Source organism: Ascaphus truei, chromosome 3 (assembly GCF_040206685.1).
Source record: "Ascaphus truei isolate aAscTru1 chromosome 3, aAscTru1.hap1, whole genome shotgun sequence".
NCBI lineage: Eukaryota > Metazoa > Chordata > Amphibia > Anura > Ascaphidae > Ascaphus > Ascaphus truei.
The window spans coordinates 363828666-363853482 of record NC_134485.1 but is presented as its reverse complement, the minus strand read 5'-3'; the positions used below and the strand labels follow the sequence as shown (position 1 = coordinate 363853482).

Sequence of the window (24817 nt, the reverse complement as noted above, 5' to 3'; positions counted from 1 at the left end):
TCTCTCTCCCTCTCCCCCTCTCTCCCTCCCCCCTCTCTCTCCCTCCCCCCCTCTCTCTCCCTTCTCCCCCCTCTCTCTCCCTTCTGCCCCCTCTCTCTCCCTTCTGCCCCCTCTCTCTCCCTTCTCCCCCCCTCTCTCTCCCTTCTCCCTCCCTTCTCCCCTCCTCTCTCCCTTCTCCCCCTCTCCCTTCTGCCCCCTCTCTCTCCCTTCTGCCCCCTCTCTCTCCCTTCTGCCCCCTCTCTCTCCCTTCTCCCCCCCTCTCTCTCCCTTCTCCCCCCTCTCTCCCTTCTCCCCCCTCTCTCTCCCTTCTCCCCCTTCTCTCCCTTCTCCCCCTTCTGCCTCCTCTCTCTCCCCCTTCTCCCCCCCTGCCTCCTCTCTCTCCCCCTTCTCCCCCATCCCTTCTCCCCCCACCACACCACTCTGTTTGCCCCACCCCACAGCAGACCATTTGCCCCCCCCACCAGCCCGTTTTTCACTCCCACCCACCCCCAGCCCGTTTTTCACTCCCACCCACCCCCAGCCCGTTTTTCACTCCCACCCCTGCAGCAGCCCGACACACCTTAGCTCAGCACATCCTCCCCGGTACTAAGCCCCGCCCCCGGCTCTGACCTCCAACCCCGGCATCCTGCTATTGAAAAAAATAAATGACTCACGGCTGCCGCGTCCTCCTCATGCTGCTGCCCCTGCGCACCGCCGCCGCCGACTCGAGCACGAGGAGGGGGAAGAGGGGGGGGGATCGCCGCCATTTTTTTAAACTATTTTTTTTTAAACTTTTTATTTAATTAACTAACAGGCGCTCGGCCGGAGTCATCGCGGGCCACACAGAGAGGCCCGCGGGCCGTATGTTGTGCAGCGCTGCATTATATGATGGTCCCTAAATGTTATGAGGCCCGGCACGCATGCGATTAATTCTAGTTTTCTAGCGGGAGTTTGCGAACGTAATCAGAACGGAAATTAACATTACTGGGGGTCCTTTTATGATCACATGATCGCGGTAGTTTTCCGACAGAACGGGTTAGACATTGGTAAACAGAGCATGTAATGCAGGCTCTGCCCTGTAATGCCTTTTTCACAATTCTAATGTGCTAATCATTGCATTTAAAGCAGTGATTTATACCCCGGTAGCCTGAGCTCAGCTCATATAATGTTAGTATCTTGCTCCCAGAGCATATCCTGTTCTTCAAATAAATGTTTTTTTTAGTGTTAAAAATCATGCTTTTCTTAATCTTTGGGATGTTATTGGTCACCTTTAGACGGCGCTGGGCTCTGAAAGAGCTCTATTTTAAACACCAGGACACTTAATATTTCAAACGCTTACAGTAGATCTCCTGAAGGGCGCATCAGATTTTAAAAATATATACCGCCTTGCATAGGGCAATAAGTATCTGTCGCGGCTGCCTATTGGCTTGCATGACGCAGTCATTTAAATAACCAGGAAGTTAAAATGTGGCTTTCTGGGTTAGTATTAGAAGCCCACCCCCCAGAGCTGAAATAAATGCAGTTCAGTTCCTTAGACTCCCTGCTTCCAAATCCATACCAAAGGGTTTAAGCCGGTCTAACTAGACCATTGTTTTCAATGGCTTAACGTTGTGATATGGTACTGTAGTTGAACATGATCTAGATTCTAGAAGGAGAGCGAGCAGTGATGTTTAACACTGATAATATACCGTATATTAAGAATGTTAAAAAGCCAGTGATTTTAGTTAAACATTTTAAAATAAGGGAAAGATACATATTAGTATTGCTTTGATTTTATATGAACCCATATATGCACTGAATGCATTTAACACATGAAGCTTAAGGAGTTTAATGCCACCGGTTTAACTATTTAAATCTGCTTTCCATACGTCAACAATTATAAGAGGTCAAATCTCCCTACTGAAATGCATGCCTTGATCCTCATTGCAAGTTTCTTTGGCAGCCTGACTTGCATCACTCTGCAAGGTTAATTAGTGAGCTATCTGAGTTCTCCCATTGCAATTATCATGCCCATTTTGTTACTTGTAAAGCTTTTAGGATAATTAATTTGTACACACAACTGAGACTTCTCTTTTGAGCTATTTTAGAATTACCTTTGGTCTTAAAATCAATAAATATTCCCGAAGTCCAACTGCATAGATCATAAAAATATTGCCCTGAATACAATGTGGGGGTATGCCAATTCATAATCATACAGTCCATTGAGCCTTTCCTACTGTCTGTGCTAGCTGCAATTCCAATAGGAAATGTGTGGTATCGAGCATACAATTCTTCCTGGAGCTTAGGTGTTTGCTAACGGTTAGTAGGCCACCTTGGTTCCTGAGCTGTGTGGTCTAGGACAGGGATGCTCAACTCCAGTCCTCATGTCATGTTTTAAGGATGTCCCTGCTTCAGCACAGGTGGTGCAATCTTCAACTGGGACACCGATTGAGCCATCTGTGCTGATGCTGGGATATCCGTAAAACCTGGCCTATTCGGGGTCATGAGGACTGGAGTTGAGCACCCTCACCCTAAGAGACGTTTTTCAATACGTTCAGTCGGTGTGATAAGGCGTTTGGTTCTTTGTTGTTATCGACACACAATATTGAATATATTTAGTTTACTTTGTTTATCTTTATTAAAATGATGCTGCACCCTATGCTTTTGTTATGTGATGCACTCCGTAGATATGTTATTTTCTCAAAGGCGCAGCTTGCATAATGTAATATGCAATTGTCCCGTTTTTCTCTTCCCCCCTAGTTGGTTGGTGGAGAATTTGATCTGGAGATGAACTTCATCATTCAAGATGCAGAGAGCATAACGTGCATGTCGGAGCTTTTGGAGCACTGCGACGTAACGTGCCAGGCTGAAATATGGAGCATGTTTACAGCTATTCTACGGAAAAGTGTCCGTAACCTACAGACCAGCACAGAAGTTGGCCTTATTGAGCAAGTATTGCTGAAGATGAGCACTGTTGATGACATGATTGCAGGTAATTAAGCTACTCCATGTTGGCCACCATTATTTTTAACATTGAACCTTTTATACATAAATACGTTCAAATCCATGTGTGATAAAAAGGCGAGTGGTTTCCTTTATCAAAATAGATCATTTGATCATTTGTTTCAAAGAAACAATAATCTATATATTATGTAGCCCTCCCTGCCCGGCTCTTCGGTGTAGTGGTGTAGAATGCATCCACAACGATTTACCTTGTCTCAGGGGCGGTCCGTGGTCCGCGGGGCGATGGAAAAGATGGGCGCCAGGAGTTTTTATAGTACCTTTTCAATCTTTATTAATGTTCCCATGCTTGGAAACACTGCAGTCACAGTTCATATAGATTCACTTGGTTGTACATATTTTTATTCATACAGATATGAATACTTATACAAGTGTAGCCAGGTACACTGTGGGCTACTAATCTGCCCTGCCTAACACATACGCCCTGATACCAGCGCAGGCAGTGTTGGGGTTAAATCCGTGCTCTTTACTGCTGCAGTAAACAACTCCCTTGGGGGAGGGGTGGGCATAAGGCCCGGGTACTGCCCTATCAGGGGCTCAGACTTAGGACCCTCCCCTAGGTACAAAAGGGGCTGCAGCCTAAATTTTGTTCTGTTCTGTGCTGAGTTGAAAGTGTGGAGCCAGGGCTCTGGTTCACCTTCCTTTCCCCTCCCTCGGGGGAGTGGGAACATCTACCCCATACTCCACCAGGGACTATGGGAGTCAATGATAGACCTTTTGGGGCCTCAAGCCCTGGGGGTTGAGTTCAGGGATGGGTCTTGCGAGCTAGGCTCTGATCCAGACAGATACATGCAAGCTGCGAGGGATAGGAGCAAGTACTGCATATGATCGTACCTCTCTTGCATGGGAGATGAGATGGCTATCTGCTGCAATAAACAACCAGTTATACCAGCGCTAATGTGTGTTCTATGGAGGAAGAATTGCCTGTAGGGGGTTACCCCCGTTTCTAATAGGGTTCCTGCAGGATGGAGGTGCTGCACCGAGAAGAGACGGTACTAAGCACCAAAAGCATGTCCTAATAATCCCCGCTACCACCGGCAGATGCTCAGAGCCTTCTGTGAGCCAGATCGGTAGCACCGACACCAGGTAACCGCAGGAAATCTCCCTTAAGGTGGGGGAAGACGGGTTACACAATCTTCCCCGAGTGCCCACTCTTAACACACATGGGAGATGTCGCTTTTGGTTACTTAAGTGATACTCACCTGGTGGGTCTGGCCCCCCTTCTTATCAACAGCCCTGCTAATGCGCTTAACTTCATATTGCCATACTAAAAGATCCTAACTGCTGGGGCACAGTCCTTGTCTGAATACAATAAAATGGGGGCCTAACCTAAGCTAAACTTAGGGTAACATCTTCCTTACCTCTAAGCTCTGAAGCTTCTCTTCTGCTGTCATGCTGGAACTCCCTAAGAATCCTAAGCTCCTCTCATTTCCTCTGATGACACAGTATGCGGTGTCACCACTATTTGGAGCTTAACCTCGACTCTATTAACTCTAGTGTGCATTCAGTAACCAAACCAGGAGAGGAATAGGGGTTTACACTATGTGGCCTTTGTCATCTTAAAACCTGTAACGGTCTGATTCGCTACAAATGTTGACTTGTATATAGTGAAGTCAACAGTAAACCATTTTGTACTATCCCGCCAAGACAAGGCCCAGGGAAAATAAACTTAGATTTTGAAAAAGACCATCCGGATTTATCTTCTATTGTCTCTTATTTTAAAAATGAGATGATCACTTTGTGGCAGAGATTTACAGTGCCTGTCTTGCTGTTCTTCCACATACAGTACAGCACAAATGAGCATAGTAAATATCTCTAGTAAATCTCTTCTGATGTAATTGTTCCCTCCGAAATACATTTATTTGCTGTGAGTTGCAGCAAGTTGCCTGTGTACATGTCAAGTGCAGCTGTTGGACCTTCCTTGTCTGATTTACAATTTTGAATGCTGGCTACTTTTTTTTATATATGATTTTCTTACGTGTTTGAACAGATTTTCCAGGCTTTTGTATCATTCCAGTCCCCGATATTTTTGTTGCGTCCACGTGAATTCCATGTATCATAATCTTTTAATTAAGACTTTTGAGATTGACCTAAAGCTAGGCCCGTAATCTACCTAGGTACAATTTATTTTGTTTAATGCTCCCTCTTCTCAAATAAAATATATGAGAAACTTAGAATAAAATTAATAAACTCTACAACTTAGCACTGCTTTGAGTCAATAACTAAGGAACAAGTTAAAAATAAATGAATAGGAAATATGTATGTATTTGTACCAGTATTTCCTTTTCCATAAATTTAGATTTCATACAAATCTCATCTTACTTTAATGTCATTAAACTGCCAACAAAAGTGGTCAACTAGTTTCCTGCTCAGAAGCTGTGTAACTCTCGTAATATTGAATTATATTCACTTGGTTATAAAGTAGCTGCTTGATCTTTGGTCCCTGGTTAAATCTGTTTATCCCGACCACCAGGGACCCATGGTTACCAGGATATTTCACCTTTTATTTTCGCCAGTGTTACAAACACACGTTACACCAGTAGAAAACCACAGTCAGTAATTGACCACATCATGGCTGTGTATTGGGCGCTGGAGCATGGTTGACCCTGGCAGCCATATTGTTTAAAAGATAAATATCTTTGGAACCAGGGATACCCAGATGGGAAACTAACCTGGTTTGCCTTCAGGGGACCGTCCAGATCAATCACAGAACGATCAACATGTCTGTAAGGGGAATTGTTTCTTGAATCCAAGATACATCAGCATGTACTGCACAAAGCTGCAGTTTGACAGTAGGATGCAGTCACTGGTGCCCATGGTGGGTAGGGCTGCCTGTTCACTAACACACAATGCACAAAACAAGCGGTTGGAGCACACAACAAAAAGCAATTGCTGTGCACATGTCCATTTTATTACAAATACTTATGGAACATTAATAACCGGTATAATGTTTCCCCTTTTGACAGAACTCTCTCCAGAATTTGTATTAAAATTGACATCTAAGCAGCAACTGCTTTGTGTTTTTTGCTGCGTGCTCCAATTGCTTGTTTTACATCAGCAGCAGTTGGACTAATTATTTGTGATTCATACTCGGTAGAAATGAGATTTCTCGGCTGTTCTGCTGTAGAGTCAGCTCATATTTGTCAGATGCTTTTCACCCTCTGCTGCAGGAAACACCTGTCCGACTTTCCAAATCTGCTTTTCTTGTAATAGTTTTGATATTGATGTTTGAAAGCCAAGTGATTTTTGCCTGGAAATGTCTTTCGTTCATACAATAGTAAATGGTTTAACCCTTCTGTTCACGCAAATTTTTTTTGAACATTTCAAGAACCCTGTAAATATTGAGTAATGTATTGAGGAGGCGAAAGTACAACTTGGTTGGGGGCCATAGTGCAGTATTTATAGAAAATCTTCTTAATGGAAAAACATTTTCAGCCCAAGAAAATTATTTGCTGTTACATCAGTGAGAAACTGTACATAATACCGCACTCCTCTCTATAGAAGTTTCCTGCATGTAAAAAGATAGGCCTTACATATAGAAAAACAAAAAGAACGATTCCTGCGCTCCTACATACATATATATATATAGTGTAGGTACCTGCATTAACAGGTATGCCTTGACGTGGCATGCCGGCTTACAAATGCTGTGGCCAAAGGGTTTAACAAAATACCCTTTTCCATGAGAATATTATTATATATATTTATTATTAGCCTAATTGGTAGGAGTGCAGGAATCGTTCTTTTTGCTGTTACATCAACCTGATGAGTTGTAGAAATAGTGTTGTGGAATATGCCTATGTAACGGTGTTTCCCCCACCTGATGGGAGATTTGGCCATTACTAGTCGTGGGGTGCATGATACCTGCTGGTAACAGGAGGGCTGAGCTGTCTGCCGATGGTAGTGGGGACACAGGATCAGGTTTCTGGGGTACATTACCCTCATGGTTCTCTAGCAGTGCAGCGCCTCCATCTGCCGCAGCCTCCAAGATGAATGGAGGCGATCCTTACGGTAGAATTATTCCCTCTCCTCACAGTAAGATCACACCCAGGCAGGAGGTATATGCAAACAGGAACGGTCTTTATTGAATACACCACAACACAGCAGTAGTCTGCCCAATCACAGCTTCTCAGGATCAGCTTTCCACTGGATGATGGTCCCTGGACAACCACTACAGATCAGGGTCCCTGCAGCTGTCATAGCTCTTCCCGACTCCCCTATCAGGAGTCAGGGTATAGGTCTACACTCGCTCTCCCCCGAGGGGGAGAGGAACAGGGAAGGCCCCAATCTCTGGCTCCCTGTGTGCAACCTGCCTCTTTCAATGGGAAGAGGCACCCCTGAATTTGGGGCGGCACTGCCCTTAAGTACAGCCAGGAGGAGGGCACCAGGTCTGTCCCACGATTGGACATGTTCAGGCCCGATGTCACCGCCTCCCACTGTCACTCAAGTGCAGCACCAAGGAGTGGGGAAACCCCATATTAACTGCTGTCAAGGCCTGCTCTTACCAGGGCTTACTGCCAGTACAAGGGCAGCTTAGTAGCCACAGGTGGCATGGCTACACCTAGTTCACTATATAGTCATTGGAAGATCTACTAAGACCAGACTTGCACCCTATGGCACAATGGACTGCTCACTACACAGGTTTAGCATATCTGACACTTGGGTTAAAATATTAGTTTTTGCAATATTAGAAATTGCCAGCACTTTTAAGAGTGACAGTTTTTTTCCTTACACTATATTTTAAACCTTTTGTTGGAATTTGTTTTAGTTATCCCAATGCTGGCCATCAGGGAAGCCCACATTCTAGAACATCTGTTAGTAAACTTTAGATTCTGCATAGCACATTCAGTGTATGCTTAAAACAGCAGTAAAGACATTAGTTCCCTGCACATAAGAGATTTAATTTAATAACATGAGTACAGTATAGTTTGACTTGATGACGATGACAAAATAATTTGTATTTGTCTCTCAACGGATCACTGCATCAATAATGCTATTTCTTCTCACATAATGTTGCTGTATTAAAGAAATCCTTTAAAAAAATAAATACAAATAGCCGAATTTGTAAGTTACATTTTAACCTTTGCTTAAGTTCTTTTGAACCCTTTCAATACCAGAGAAAAGGCAACCCATTGATTTGCAAACCTGCAGATTTCCCTGTTTGTACATTTTAATCTATCACCAACTGTTATTGAACTAAAGGCTGTCATTAAAGCCTGAGTTGTGAAGAAACATACATTGGATTTTCTATACAGTGAAAGTACTCAAGAATCCTAGTCCTCAGTTTAGTATGTTATTGGCTTTTCAATGTGCGTAGGTATATAAATGTGACTGAAAAAGTACAGTAATAAATCTACAAAATATACAATAGATATGAGCTGGTTAGACTTTTTGCTGTCAGAGAAGCAAGAGGAGAAATTATTTTTAGATGCAAAAAAAAAAAAAAAAACACATTTTCAATGTTAGGTTTAATGTGAAGTGTGTGTGTGTATATATGTATGTATATATATATATATATATATATATATATATATATATATATATATACCATGAATTACATGTATTATTCTAGAATAGTTTATCCCCCCATCCCCCCTAAGTGAGATGGGGGGGGGGGGGTACTCTCCTTATCTGGTTACTCAGGTGTAATGGTGCTGCAAGTTGCTGGTAACAGGAGGGCTGAGGGCTCCGTGGTGGTGTGGGGAGAGCCAGGACAGGGACAGAGGGTGGGACAGGTTACCTTGTTCTGGTCATCTCTGGGTGGTGCAGCGCCTCCAGCCAGTAGGGATCCTCTGGGGTCTTCAGAGGGGGGACCCCCACTGACACTCTTCACATACCAGAGACAGAGTTCCACACAGCAGTGTCTTTCTGGAGTTTTATTGCAGCATATCAACACAGCATCACAGTATCACAGCATCACAGTATCACAGTCTGTAATGTCATCATTCCTGTCTCTCTAGCTCAGAGCCCTGGCTAGTATCATGTTCTTCTTTTCTCCCCCCCCCCCCTTCCCCTCAGCATGGGGGGAAGGAAAGAGACAGCTTTTTTCTGTGTTGTCTCCTCTCTCAGCTCCTTATCAACACTAACTGATTAACTAACTGGCTAACTGACTTAATTTTGGAGGTATGTCCCAATTTGAACATCTCAGGGGAGTGTCTCTAACTTTGAATCATTACAAGACAAAGCCAGATACAGATTGTCCCACACACAGCAGGGGGTGTTCCAACCAATATCCACCCCTTTGATTGACAACCTCATGTTGCAAGGCCTGTAATGTGAGCATGAGATAAAAGGTGGCACTGTGTGCTCATTTGCATGCCATTTCCCAGAATCCCTTGCTGCAAGTGCTGTGTGCTGGGTGATAATGGTGAAAGACAGGGTTGTAGACCTGTCTAAGACATGCAAATGAATATACAGGAATATTTACAATTGCTTTATGCTTTACTGTGGAGGGTTTTAGTCACTTTTTTTACCCACCATAACCTTAATAAGTGTGTGTGTATGTGTGTATATATATATATATACGTATATGTATGTGTATGTATATGTATATGTATATGCAGTGTTCGACAAACCTATACATTTGCTCGCCCCGGGCAAGTGGATTTAACCCCCGGGCGAGTAAATATTGGCCCAAGCAGCACACGTTTGTTACTAGGTGGCGAGTAGATTTTTTTGTGTGGCGAGTAGATTTTTTGGTGATTTGTCAACCACTGTGTATATGTATATGTATATGTATATGTATATATATATATATATATATATATATATATATATATATATATATATATATATATACCATAATACCATAATACTGAGTTAAGTTATGGTGAGTAAAAAAAGTGACAAAAACCCTCCACAGGAAAGCAAATATGCAAATACAACTGTATGCTCATCTGCATGTCTTAGGCAGGTCTGCAACGAAAGGCGGGGTTGCAGACCTGCCTAAGACATGCAGATGAGCATACAGTTGTATTTGCTATATATATATATATATATATATAGTGGTCGACAAGTCACCAAAAAATCTACTCGCCGAACAAAAAAATCTACTCGCCACCTAGTACCACACGTGTGCTGCTTGGGCCAATAGGCGCTCGCCAAGATGTTACATCCACTCGCCCGGGGCGTGCAAATGTATAGGTTTGTCGAACACTATATATATATATATATATATATATATATATATATATATATATATATATTTATATATATCATTACCATCCTTGCGTCAGGCAAAAAGAGGCAGCACTCACATCCAGAAGATAAAAAATATAATAAGGCATGTGTAGACAGACAACCGATCCCGACGTTTCGGTTCCGTTCCGGAACGTCGCAAAAATTTGCAAAATTTCAAAGACAAAGTGACTAATTTAGACTCTATTCTAAGCAGTGTTACCACTTGTTTTTTGGTCCCTGCAGCTTCTGACCTTAAGATATCAGATCAGAGTGACAATATTTATGGTCCTTCTTAATTGACTTCTGTATTCTTTGGAAAGTGGAGTGTGCTGGGGTATTTACATGAGAAAGATGTGATTGGAGTAAAAAAAAAAAATAGGAAAATGAGTCCATTTGTAAAATAAACTAAATTAATTGAACGCTCTATAGGGGACAAAGGCTTTCAGAATTTGTAATATGAGGGTGAGATTACACTTTATTTTTTTTATTTTTTTAGATCTTCTAGTTGACATGTTGGGAGTTCTTGCCAGCTACAGTATCACTGTGAAGGAGCTGAAGCTTCTGTTCAGCATGCTGCGGGGAGAAAATGGAATCTGGGTAAGTAAGCTGTGGTCAGAGAGAGGCAATATCATGTGTCACTGCATTAGTGCTTGAGGTAAACATAATTTGTCTCTCGAGGCATGTAAAATTAAGTGCGTCTCTCATGTTGATTGAATGCCTATTGTAAGTAGCCTCAAATAGCTGGTGGTGAATTAACTATTCAGTAATCTATTGTCGTTTATGGATATCTGTTGGTGAGTGGTTATATTTAGCATTCTTAACTCTTACTGTTTTGGCAGCCGAGACATGCCGTTAAATTGTTATCAGTCCTCAATCAAATGCCACAAAGACACGGACCCGATACCTTTTTCAACTTCCCTGGACGGAGTGCTGCAGTAAGTTTATTTTACATTTTTACGATACCGTGTTTAATTGTTTCATCGTGTAATATGGTATAAATTGAGCGTTTGATAAATTAGGGGACTGAGCTTTAGCCATACTGCTTTGTTTTATCTCTTGGCAAAATATTTTTTTGATGGTGTATGAATGTAGCTTTATGAAGTAAATTACAGCAGAAAGTACTTATTTTTTTTTTTTTCCTATACAGCCATTTCCTATACTTATCTGTTACAAACATAACACCTTTCCAGATCATTTTTTTAAATAAATCTGGTTGTAGAAGCAGGCCTGTGCTGGTTGGTGCCTAATAATGCTGGTTGAAGAGATACTCATCTGCAAAGTCCTGATAGTAAAAAGTGGTGATGTGGCCCCTAACTGTGGGAGCCATTGAATTGGCGCATAGCACACACAGTGATGCTCTATTTTTATCTATCTTTGTTGATGTTGCCAGCAGCCATTGTCCTGGAACAGGATTCATATTTCTGTTTACCCCTCCCTTTGCAGCTTCTGCCTGTCAGTTCCTTATTTCAGCTGCATGTATATTTGCTCTGAAAACACACAGTGTCTGTGTGATAGACATAATGTTGCAATCCCTGCCTCTGTACATTTAGTCAGTTGGTTGCTATAGCAACCTCTGAGATCCTTCTCAGAATGAGCTATTCTGCCCTCCCCCTGTCTTTTATGACAGTTAGTTTAGTCCCATCTCACTTATTGTGTGACCCTTGCTCCTCACTTCCTTTTCCTTCCTGCACTGTCTGAGTGAGTAACCCTCTAATGCTACACACTCCATGGCAAGGCCATTCTGTTTTACCTGCCTCTGATTACAAAGCACCTACATACACAGAGAAGCACTCTCATCACATCATACCATCTGCAAGCATCGGTATATGTCTTATGCCTTTCCAATAAAGTTAAGAAAAATATCATAGGACTTGTGCTTTGAAAAGGGGGCTGTTGAAAAGGGGGCTGAGTTAACCTATCTGACCATACTATATCGAGCATATACCCTGTGGCTACAGAATAGCCATTTTGAGTTTCTAAACTGCCAGAACTTCTGAACTAGTAGTTGTGATAGCATTCCTGCTTTAAGGGACACGCTGATTCAAGTAGGTTAAAAAAAGAGACCAAATGTAAAAACTGTAAAAAAAATAAAATAAATTAAAAAAAAAAAAAAAAGTGATGGTGAGTATACTAAATTCTACTACCAGCGTAAACATGTTTCGTACATTTTCACTGTTACTGGAATTATCTGAAATGTTTAATGTCCTTATTCTTCACACCCTAGGCAATTGCGCTGCCTCCCATTGCTAAGTGGCCTTACCAAAATGGTTTCACTCTAAACACATGGTTTCGCATGGACCCATTAAACAATATAAATGTCGATAAGGATAAACCGTACCTTTACTGGTAAGTGGCTGGACTGCATGTTCATTGTTTTGGTCTTGTTTATTTAAAGTAGAATCTAACCTAAATGTATTTAAATGATACTTTTTTTTAAATTGATTTACAATGGATCAAATAATGTTGTTTATTTGGAGGTGTCACACTTTAACTTCTGCGTAAGGACATTCACATTGGATCTGGGGTGGTTTTGCAATGTTGGGAACATCTTGTTCAAACATAGCAGATGTCATGCAGCCTCTGTCGACCTTACAATTGGTGTAGATGTAAAAGTGAACATCAATAAAACTACATTTACTCCAAAAGGTAGGGGTTACAGGAAGTGATTTCCCAAAGTAATGCATGCGATCTACCACATAGGGTTCATAGATTACAAAAAAGCCTTTGGTTGTGTCTACACGTCAGCGGTTCTAAATGCATTAAGAATAAAGAAGACCAAGTTGAAGAACCGTACAATGATAAGGAACATTTATGAGTGCCACTTCAACCACTGGGTTACATGAAGATATAAGCAAGATAAAGATTAGCAAGGGTGTATGACAGTAATACACCATGTCACCAAAGCTTTTCACAGCAACACTAGAATAATTGTTCAAGATCTCGCATTGAGGGGAAAAAAAGGAATCAAAATCAACGGTGAATACTTTTAACCTCTGCCAAGATTGAAACATGGGATAGAACTAGAAGTCGTCAAAGACGGTCTAACTTGTTCACCAAGTAACAATGGGATGTGACCCTTTTGAATTAAATCAATAGGAGAATGTAGATGGGATGGAGTGCATTTGGAAGAAAAAAAACATCTATCAGGGAAACCTTACGCTATGCCTCAAGTAAAGTTTTCAACCAGTGTATTATACCTGTGCTCACGTATGGATGTGAAGCTTGGACCATAAATGCGAAGATAATTCAGAAGCTTCAGACAACTCAAAGAAGTATGGAGAAATGTATGCTGGGTATTACCCAAAGAGACCGGGAAATGAATTCATTGGTTCAAGAGCAAACAAATCTGTGACATCAGAACGGTTAAGAAATTAAAATAGCATTGGGCCGGACATATCGTAAGAAGAAATAACCATCGTTGGACAGAAATGGTGCACTCTTGGATTTCAATGGAAATTACAGTAAAAGACAAAGACAACGTCCAAAACTAAGATGGAAAGATAAAATCAGAAAATTTGTTGGGGCAACATAGAGAAGCGAGGCTTGCAACGGCAATACCTGGAAGATTATTGGGCAGGCCTTTTATCATTATACAATACCCCATCTTCATTATATTTTTTGTTAACCCCATTACTGCTTATGAGACTTTGCATGTGTTACACGTCTCATTATAAACCGTTGTTGCAGGTGAACCAATTTTCTTTATTCAAACCAACTTTTTTTCCCCATCAGGAAACTATTTCTTAAAAACTGCCTCCAGTTATTAAATTTCCTTTGAAATGTTTTAGATTTATTCTTTTTTTAGATGCATCTTTTATGACGTATTGGTGTTTAGTATATGAAATGAAAACATGAAATCTCTCCATATGGCTAGGCAATCAGTCTACAGCTTCCTGTCATTTCCCTTTGCTTAGAAAAAGTCTTTGTTTTTCCTTTTTCTTCTGTTATGTTGTCCTAAATATGAATTATTTTTCTAAGTAGAATTAATAATCGTGTGTTTTAGGTATTATGGTGATGGTCATAATGTGGTAAGGTTAAAAAGCCTGTTTTACATTGTTCAAAAGTGTTGATTGGCTATCGTATTTTTGATTCATGAACAATGAAATTGCAAAAAAAGAAGAGCAACGTCAATATTGATGAAAAATGCAAATTTAGAAAAAACAACAAGTATAAAACCAAAGTAAGGTAAAGTGGGGAGAGGACAAATCTTGCTGCATTAGTCATTGTGTTTCAAATAGGAGCTCGACTTACCAGACTAAGGGGAATAATAATTGAATCTCCCAATGCCGGAGAATGGTGCGACCACCTTGTCCTCTTCATTTCTTAATAGTAAGCCACTGATGAGCTCCATGGCTGCAACCTCCCAGATCTCTTGGTTTAGAGACCTAATGTTTGGGAGGAAGGGGTTCTTTCAATGTTGAGCTACTGTATACTAGGTTTTCCAGTTCCTTAAACGTGACATATTAATGTAGTCTTTGCTTTTTGTATTTGGGGGGGGGGGGGGTCATTTAAAAGGCCAACCCAAGCATCTTGAGGGGGGAAGGCTTATGATATGAGATTAGTTTGTAGACTTTCTTTCAACTCTGCCATTCATGCAACTTTGAAGTTCCTTTCTCCACATTTTCTCCAATAAAGAAAAGGGGATTTGGGGTTCTATTTATGGGGTTCTATTTATGGGGTTGACCTGTTAAATAGAGCTGCTCAAAAGTAGTGTTTTGCCACGAGGGGAAACCTTGCAGCGTTACAAAAATGGATACCTTTAGTATGTCTTATTTTTTTAATGGTTTATTTAAAGCATTTTCAGAAAGTGTAAGGGTGGGGGGGGGGGAATGCAGAAAATAAAATGGGGAGGAGTGAGTTGGCAGGGGCGTGGTACAGTTAATATACGTTTGCATTGTTCAATTAAGTACAATACAGTTACTGAGTACATACAAATCCAATACAATGTCTTTATACCAAATATTATTAGGGTTCAACAAAAATACAAGAGTACGCTCATTACAAATAAGTGGGTAACAAGAATGATTCAAGTGTAGAATCACAATTTAGTGCTTTACAATGCAATGTATTAGCACAATATAATACAATACGACACAATCCAACCAAGGGCCATTCTTCAGATATGAGGGTGCGTTTGTTACAGAGGAATGGGTATAGCCACGGCGGCCACATTCCTTTTAAAATCAGTTTAGTACGTTTTTTAAATTCTTTTTCTGGTTCTGTATTTTAATGTATAGAACTCGTTTTGCCATTCTACATTTTCAAAAGCATTGTTCCTCTTTGTCAACCATTTTTATATGGAGTCACTAATTGTGCTTCCAAGTTATACATTGTAATGGCCAACCTGAAAATGATTCATAGATGTCATTGTTAATGGCATGCACAAACAGAGCCAGAGTTGTTCCCTTAGCCATGAAGAAGTGGCTATGTCTGGTGACATTTTTATGTGGCGGTCATGTCCCCCGTGTGTAAATAACACATGGGGAATAATATTCATGTTAGTCCAATGAAAAAGCTTCATAAATACATTAAACCCTGTGGGCTTATTCTTAAAGATATTCTCATTAGAGGGGCATAATACACTGGCAACATTACATTCTTTAGTACAAAATAAATTATCTTAAGCTTTTACAAAAAATTCATTTTATAGATAAAATAAGCACTGGATGACTCACGTTGTTTATCTCCTTTTTGGACAATAACGTGTTTGTAGCAGGGCTGTTACAGATTCGCGATCATTAAACTGAGCAGTTGATTTAATTTGCTTGCTGCTGTTATATACAGTACGTCACATCTGTATGCACATGCTGCTGTTATGTACAGTACGTCACATCTGTATGCACATGATTGTGTGTCAATGGGGTTTATACATCCAGCTATCCTGCTGAGTCACTCACGTCCCTGCAGGGCCCTCAAAATGAGCAATATCACCCCAAAAAACCTTCACATTACACCTTGATACACCACCACCAAGATTAACTTACGGTCTTATCTTAGGAGCGTCCGGTCTCCTTTTTACTGGAAGAAAAATGTTTGTAACACAGAAACCCAATGTAGCAAATTATGTCCAAAAATGCGGTTAATCTCTTTTAAAGGGTACTATGTTCAATTAGAGCCCAAAGACAGTATTTAGTACTTATTATATTTTAGATTTTAATATTCAAAAGGTGGTACAGTGTTTGGTTAAAGAAAAATGTTACAAAGACATACTATACATACAGATGCAGCCACAAGTAACCGAACACTTGCCTTGGAAAATCTGGGGCAATCTCCCGGTAATGCTGCAACATTTCTGTGAGATTTCTGCAGGCAGACTAATGGCCCATCGGATTAACACAGCGGGGGTCCCTGGCAGTCCCATTCAAACTGAATGGGACTGCAAGAACCCCCGCTGTGTTAATCGGATGGGCTATTAGTCTGTCTCACAGAAAATTTGCAGCATTAATGGGAGATTGCCCCAGATTTTCCAAGGCAAGTGTTCGGATACTCGTGGCTGCATCTGTACATATAATATACATATATACAGACCGTTAATAAACAAACAAGATAACACATCAGAGAGCCTATACGTTGCCAATGAACAATATCAGTTCCCTCCCTAAGAGGACTTGGCATTTGAAATATGAGAATTCACGAGCTATGGACTTAAGAGAGTGGGATAAGGAATGGCTCAGTGAGTAAAGACACTGACTCAAAAAAACAATGACACTGAGTTGGAATGAGGGGAACTTGGTTCAATTTCCTGTGTTGGCTCCTTTGTGGCCTTGAGTAACTCAATTTATCTCCTTGTGTCCCAGGCACCAAAAATATAGATTGTAAGCTCATCTGGACATTGTCTGTAAAAATTCCGGCAGCAGCAGCTGGCAGATCACTGCTCTTTCCTCTCCCTGCTTCTGCCGTCAACTTCCGGTTGACAGGAGAGAGGAAGAATCCGCGCGAGAGCCATCTCCTTTAGAGACGGTGTGTCTGTGAGAGGGTGTGTCTGTGAGAGGGTGTGTCTGTGAGAGGGTGTGTCTGTGAGAGGGCAGGGCTGTCTTAATGTATGGGCACGCTGGGCAATTGCCCGGGGGCCACACAGCATAGGGGGGCCCCACTCGCTCGGCCCATGCGTGCCCACCAATGCTCTCCCCCCGCCCGGCACCCCGGCTCGCTCTTAGGTTTGCCAGGTGTCCGGTATTTGGTTCCCCTGTAAACCCATGTTCCCATGTATCCCATGTCCGGTAAAATATGAGAGTTAATACCGGACATGGGATAGAGCTGCTGCTAGGGGGCTGGGCAGCTTCTGATTGGTTGCTGCTGTGTAATTCAGCCAATCGGGAGGTGGCAGGAGCCTGGGGGGTGGGGCCAAAGAGCGGAGGAAAGCATGCAGCAGAGAGGTGGGGCTGTGTCTGTGTGTCTCAGTGTGTGCCTGTCTATCTGTGTCCTGTCTGTATATGTGTGTGTGTATGTGTGTGAGTGTATGTGTGTGTCTCAGTGTGTCTGTCTTTCTGTCGGTGTCCTGTCTGTATATGTGTGTGTGTGTATGTGTGTGAGTGTATGTGTGTGACTCAGTGTGTCTGTGTGTGACTCAGTGTGTCTGTCTTTCTGTCTGTGTCCTGTGTCCTGCCTGTATATGTGTGTGCCTCAGTGTGTGAGTGAATGTCTCAGTGTGTGTGTGTGTGTGTGTGTGTGTGTGTGTGTGTGTGTGTGTATGTGTGGTGACTGACAGTACATACAGTACTGGCAACTTTGTTTAATTGCTCACTCACCCATACTTTTATTTTACTATACTAACAGTCTTCCCATTTTCAAGATCTATTAAAAATAACCATCATGGTAAATTCTCAGAAAGGCTCCATAACTCAGCTCTCATCACAGCAGCATTGCAATCTCTGCAGCACTCTTACTTACTGATCATCCCCAAGAAGGCAGAGCAGGTTACTTATTCAATGGCATGATTTAATATGCGATTTAAAGCTGGATTGTGAAGTCTAAATTTGAAAGCTACTGTACTGACGACAGGGGGGGGGGGGTGAGAGGATGAAGGGAGGGGGGATGGGGATGAGAGAGGATGAAGGGAGGGGGTGAGAGGACAAAGGGGTGGGTGGGTGAGAGGACAAAGGGGGGGGAGTGGGAGTGTGAGAGGACAAGGGGGGAGAGAGAGAGGATGAAATGGGGGTGCAACAATCTTGGAATTTGTGGGAGGAGCAGTAAGATCAGTATTGCTCGCCATGTACAGTATGACTGTAGGTCAGTTATTTATCTAATGATCTGACCATTACGTCATTTGTTCTAAATTTCACTCCAAGCATGCACCTATTTGCACTATTTCATATTCTATTTCCTAAAACAATCCTCGGAAGGGTGCTCCCTCCCAAGACTCCTCCCCAGATTTATTACGAAATAAAATATAAATTGGTGAATACTTGGAGTGAAATTTAGAACAAATGACACGTCAGGTCATTTATAAATAACATTCTTCCCCACCAACGATTCTCGAGTGCATCGCACCTTTCACAATTGTGTCCAGTATTTTTGGACAAGCCCCTGGCAAACCTACTCGCTCTCCCCCCGCCCTGCTCCGCTCGCTCTCCCCCTGCCCGGCACCCCGGCTCCGCTCGCTCTCCCCCCGCCCGGCACCCCGGCTCCGCTCGCTCTCCGCCCGCCCGGCACCCCGACTCGCGTCACAACCGCTCGCAGCCTAGCAGTGCAGCACTTCCGGTGCCTGCTGCTGCTAGTGAGCGCGTGGGGGAGGCTGGGAGCGACAGTGTAGGCAGGGCCCCATGCACTGCTTTGCCCGGGGGCCCCTAATGTTGTTAAGATGGCCCTGTATGAAGGTGTGTCTGTGTGAGGGTGTGTCTGTGTGAGGGTGTGTCTGTGTGAGGGTGTGTCTGTGTGAGGGTGTGTGTCTGTGAGGGGGTGTGTCTGTGTGAGGGTGTGTCTGTGTGAGGGTGTGTCTGTGTGAGGGTGTGTGTCTGTGTGAGGGTGTGTGTCTGTGAGAGGGTGTGTGTGAGAGGGTGTGTGTCTGTAAGAGGGTTTGTCTCTGTGTGAGGGTGTGTGTCTGTGTGAGGGTGTGTGTCTGTGTGAGGGTGTGTCTGTGTGAGGGTGTGTCTGTGGGAGGATGTGTCTGTGTGAGGGTGTGTCTGTGTGAGGGTGTGTGTCTGTGAGAGGGTGTGTGTCTGTGAGAGGGTGTGTGTCCTGTGAGAGGGTGTGTGTCCTGTGAGAGGGTGTGTGTCTGTGTGAGGGTGTGTGTCTGTGAGAGGGTGTGTGTCTGTGAGAGGGTGTGTGTCCTGTGAGAGGGTGTGTGTCCTGTGAGAGGGTGTGTGTCTGTGAGAGGGTGTGTGTCTGTGAGAGTGTGTGTCTGTGAGAGTGTGTGTGTGAGGGTGTGTGTGTGAGAGGGGAAGAGATGGTGGGTGGGTGTGTGTGTTGTGTGTTTTGTGAGGGGGAGTGAGTGTGTGTGTGTATAGAAGAGAGAGGGGGAGAGTGAGTGTAAGGGAGAAGTGTGGTGGAGGGTGTGTCTGTGTGAGGGTGTGTCTGTGTGAGGGTGTGTGTCTGTGAGGGGGTGTGTCTGTGTGAGGGTGTGTCTGTGTGAGGGTGTGTCTGTGTGAGGGTGTGTGTCTGTGTGAGGGTGTGTGTCTGTGAGAGGGTGTGTGTGAGAGGGTGTGTGTCTGTAAGAGGGTTTGTCTCTGTGTGAGGGTGTGTGTCTGTGTGAGGGTGTGTGTCTGTGTGAGGGTGTGTCTGTGTGAGGGTGTGTCTGTGGGAGGATGTGTCTGTGTGAGGGTGTGTCTGTGTGAGGGTGTGTCTGTGTGAGGGTGTGTGTCTGTGAGAGGGTGTGTGTCTGTGAGAGGGTGTGTGTCCTGTGAGAGGGTGTGTGTCCTGTGAGAGGGTGTGTGTCTGTGTGAGGGTGTGTGTCTGTGTGAGGGTGTGTGTCTGTGAGAGGGTGTGTGTCCTGTGAGAGGGTGTGTGTCCTGTGAGAGGGTGTGTGTCTGTGAGAGGGTGTGTGTCTGTGAGAGTGTGTGTCTGTGAGAGTGTGTGTGTGAGGGTGTGTGTGTGAGAGGGGAAGAGATGGTGGGTGGGTGTGTGTGTGTTGTGTGTTTTGTGAGGGGGAGTGAGTGTGTGTGTGTATATAAGAGAGAGGGGGAGAGTGAGTGTAAGGGAGAAGTGTGGTGGAGAGGGAGGGAGCCTAAGGGGAAGAGACACGAAAGACGGGGGGTCAGGGGGCAGAGGTTGGGGTTACCCAGAATGTCACAATCGAATTCTGGGGTTCCCCAACCAAAAAAACGTTGAAAACCACTGCCCTAGAATAATGTTACCCTCACCGTTCTTTTTGTCCAAATTTTAAAATACACGGTTATACCTCTATTTTAATAGAGCTAAGTTTCATCTTTGAGGAACAAATAGGTATCTGACATGTAACTTCAGCCAGTCCATGTTTGGTATTGTTTCAAATGATTAATGTGCCAAAGATATGTATTTATTATCCTTGTGCAGTACATCAGATTTTAATTTGTACATTTTGTAAATCTGTTTGGATATGAGTGTTGTCCTTTTGGTCACCTATTGTCTCTGGCCAGAAACGGTCCATAAATGTTTACTACACCCTTTTGAACATGGGTTGGCTGGTCTGTATACTGTCGCTGTGAGCTCACTGTCAACATGATATTCTTTTTATTGCTTGATTGGCTCCCAAAAAACACAGACCTGGTCAATTCTTAGATGACCTTACAGAAAAAATATGTACTGTATATTAAAATGCACGTTAAGCCTTTGCTTGCTGTATTGTTAACCCAACTGAATAGAAAAGGTAATTAACGTGACGGCTGCTAATTGTGATTTCTAATTTTTCTTAGTTTTCGCACAAGCAAAGGTGTTGGTTATTCAGCTCATTTTGTTGGTAACTGCTTGATAGTGACATCCCTAAAATCAAAAGGAAAAGGTTTTCAGCACTGTGTGAAGTACGATTTCCAACCACGCAAGGTAAGCTGAAAAACGTTTTAAAGCAGTTTTCAGAAAAAATTAATTATATATATATATATATATATATATATATATATATATATATACATACACACATACAGTATACATACACACACATACAGTATACATACACATACATACACATACAGTATACATACAAACACACACACACATACAGTATACATCACACATACAGTATACACACACACACACACACACACACACACACACACACACACACACACACACACACACACACACACACACACACACACACACACACACACACACACACACACACACACACACACACACACACACACATACAGTAAACATACACAAGATAAAGCACATACATATGGACACCTGTGTAAATAGTTAAATTTAAAAAAGCCTAAAAGAGTATCACACAAAATAAAAACATTTCTGGATATTAAACACTTAACCCAGGGGTGCACACACTGGGGTGCGCAAGATTTTCTGGGGGTGGGAACAAGCAGAAGAGGCTCCAGCATGGGCAGCAGAGGTGTGTGGGTGTGTGTGTGTGTGTGTGTGTATTTGTTCTGTTGTGTCTGTCTGTGTGTGTGTGTTTTCTGTTGCTGTCCTGTGGGGGTGGGGGTGAGGGAGGAGAGAGAGAAAATGAGGGAGGAGGCAGAAGCGGAGAGTGCGTGAATGTTAGACAGTTCGCCTAGGGCGCTGAATACCCTTGCACCGCCCTACTCATGACGAATACACTGAACATGTTTGTGATAGATTTAGTGATGTAAATGTGTACTTTCCATGCTGCGGTGTTCACTTCCATGTTGGTGTGTCCACTCCAGTTATTTTTTAAAGCAGCAGTCCCCCCTCCAATTATTTATTCAATGGGGACCTGAATGGAGACGGTCTTAATTTGAACGGCACTATTCTCCACTTTGGAGACCCCCCAGTTTCTGAGAAATGTACCTTTCTGAATTTGCAGGTAAAAAATAAATGAAGATGGCTGCTGAGGTCATCCGATAGGAAGCAGCAATTTTATGCCCTGATGACATTGCGGCTTCCTATTGGGCTACAGTAAATGGTTGAAACTGAACCTGCAGCCACAATAAATTTCCAAAAAGAAAAAAAATAAGCAACACATACAGCACATAGATATATTTTTGTGAGAATGCTTCAGTCCAACTCCAGAGGACACAACAATTGAAATTAGCAACAACAAATTAAACAAGTAGTGGGAATGCTGCTTTGGGGTGCATCATTTTCCCATTAAAAAAAATCATAAAATCTCAGTTTTTCCTAAATTAATAACTAAATATTTGCAGTTGCTGAATTCCATTTTTCTTGTTAAATGGAAATTATTAGTATACAGTAACTGTAGGACTTCTGACATTTAATAACAGAGCTCTTTACTTCAGAAAATGACGCTGAATTGTTTTATATTATTTTATATTTCACTCATTACAGGCCTACTATTATCAGATGATTGCAATGTAAAGCTGTGCGATAGTTTCAAAGTCTCTGAATTAACGTAATAATTAGTAACAAACGCATCTCAAAAAGTATTAATGATGCAAATTTAATTTCACATTTTCTTTACAAAGTGATTACGAGTGTTTGAACTTCCTTGCTGTAATTCTTGAGTGATAGAAGCTGGGGGCTGCAATACAATGATCTTATGCTAAAGGACCATGCACAGTAGACACTTAAAATATGTCTGCTCCCCCAGCAGTGAAATAGTTACTGTCACATTTATTTAAAGCAAGCGTATGAGCTGAAAATTATTCACAAGATCCAATTGGAATCTTTATGCGTAGTGGAGGATAAATGTCAGACCATGCTGATTTCAAGTGTTGTTTGATTTATTACATTCTGCAGTTACAGTATGTCATATTTCCTCTCTTTAGTGGTACATGATCAGCATTGTGCACATCTACAACCGTTGGCGAAACAGTGAAATACGATGCTATGTGAATGGCCAGTTGGTTTCGTATGGCGACATGGCCTGGCATGTGAATACAAATGATGTAAGTTTATTATTCTGTTGTAGAGCCAGTATTTTTGGTTTTGCTTTCGCAATGCTGACTTGAGATTTATGTTTAGATCATCGTAAGTTTAGGCAGATATGTTTTTTAGGTAGGCTATTTTAACACGGTGGTGTTCATTTTTAAACTAGAATTAGGTATGCATGCACATATTGGTATTGTTGATTGCACTTACAAATACACTGCATTGTGCATGATGTAATTTTGTATTGTGGTTTAATTCCACTCCAGTATTGAGCTGCAATTTTTTTGCGTTCTTTGTTTTTCCTTATTCCCAACCTTCTCAGATTTTTCATACATTTTAAGGTTTATGACATTTACACAGAAAGTTTTACTAGGGAAATAAAAAAATAGGAAAGCCTTTTGTGACCACCCATTTAAAGTGGTTTCTTAAAGATGGGGTACTCCACTCCAGACCTCACGACCCCCCAACAGGTCAGGTTTTCAGGATATCCCTGCTTCAGCACAGGTGGCACCATCAGAGGCTCAGTCGTTGACTGAGCCTCTGATGGAGCCACCTGTGCTGAAGATGAGATATCATGAAAACATGACCTCTTGGGGGGGGGGGGGGGGTGGTTTTGAGGTTTTGCATTGCATCTGTATAATCGCAGTCTTATAGGCAGCAATTTACTGGTTTGAGACCATGTTGCCCTCCGGAGCCAATTTCCGTTATTTTCAGTTTCCGATACACCCCAGGTTCCTGAAATACTTACAGGTGAAGGTTACCGGGGTCTCAGCCTCACCATGGAAAACAAAAAGGGTGCTCAAATCTTGTGGGAACTGCTAACCAATAGGAAGCCTTAACATCATCCATTGCAGCTTCCTGTTGGACGGCCATTTATATAATACTCTGTAAAAACTAGGAGTTGATGCCCGTGACTCCTCCGGTAAGTTTCTCTGGAACTGGAGGGTGTTGTAATTAACACAGTTCAACTCCGGGTGACCCCCTGTTCATGGAACCTGGGGGTCGTCCTGGGTTAACTGTGTACAGCTCCCGTGACAACCTGCAGATCCAGATATAGAAAGATATGTACAGATTTTTGGCAGGTTTGCTGCCTTAAGATATCACACCAACATTTACGTACCTTTTTTTTTTAACCATTTTACAGAGTTATGACAAATGCTTTCTTGGATCATCCGAGACCGCTGACGCAAACAGGGTGTTCTGTGGTCAGCTTGGAGCTGTGTATGTATTCAGTGAAGCTCTCAACCCTGCTCAGATCTTTGCAATACATCAGCTGGGACCAGGCTATAAGGTACAATGTTTGTGTACTTTGTCACCTGTTTCCTTCGTCCCTCTTCCTTGCAGCAGGAATGTTGGAAATGTTATTTTTTTTTATCCTATGGATTGGAAATGGATTTTAGAAAATGGAGTGCTCCTTATGAAATATGTATTTCAGGCCAAACGTATCCCTTCTACAATTTTGTCAACGTGACCATTTTGAAGTCTATTTTATAATAATTAGTGTTGTACCGAGCCCTGATTTTTGCCGGGTATATGGGCCAATTTGCAGGCCGGGTACCGGGTACAAAGCCTGGTAGCATTGACTTTGCTGCAGCCGGCGGTGGAAGGTGAGGAACACCGCTGCGGAGGGTGAGGAGGACCATGGTGACATCTGGAAGCAGCAGCAGATGTCCTGATGGCGGTGACAGCAGCAGATGTCCTTGTTTAGCTGACGGGAGCA

At 42.6% G+C, this 24817-nt stretch overlaps 1 protein-coding gene across 9 annotated transcripts in view; it reads left to right on the top strand.

Annotated features, from left to right (window-relative positions):
• Positions 1-24817, top strand: part of NBEA (neurobeachin) — a 714827-nt gene that overhangs the window by 195176 nt on the left and 494834 nt on the right. For all 9 annotated transcript variants that reach the window (XM_075592121.1, XM_075592113.1, XM_075592110.1 and 6 more), the window contains exons 2-8: positions 2719-2950; positions 10652-10752; positions 10995-11090; positions 12380-12501; positions 20985-21111; positions 22995-23114; positions 24242-24388. In XM_075592121.1, coding sequence (XP_075448236.1) covers positions 2719-2950; positions 10652-10752; positions 10995-11090; positions 12380-12501; positions 20985-21111; positions 22995-23114; positions 24242-24388 — 945 coding nt within the window. The remainder of the gene's footprint in view (positions 1-2718; positions 2951-10651; positions 10753-10994; positions 11091-12379; positions 12502-20984; positions 21112-22994; positions 23115-24241; positions 24389-24817) is intronic.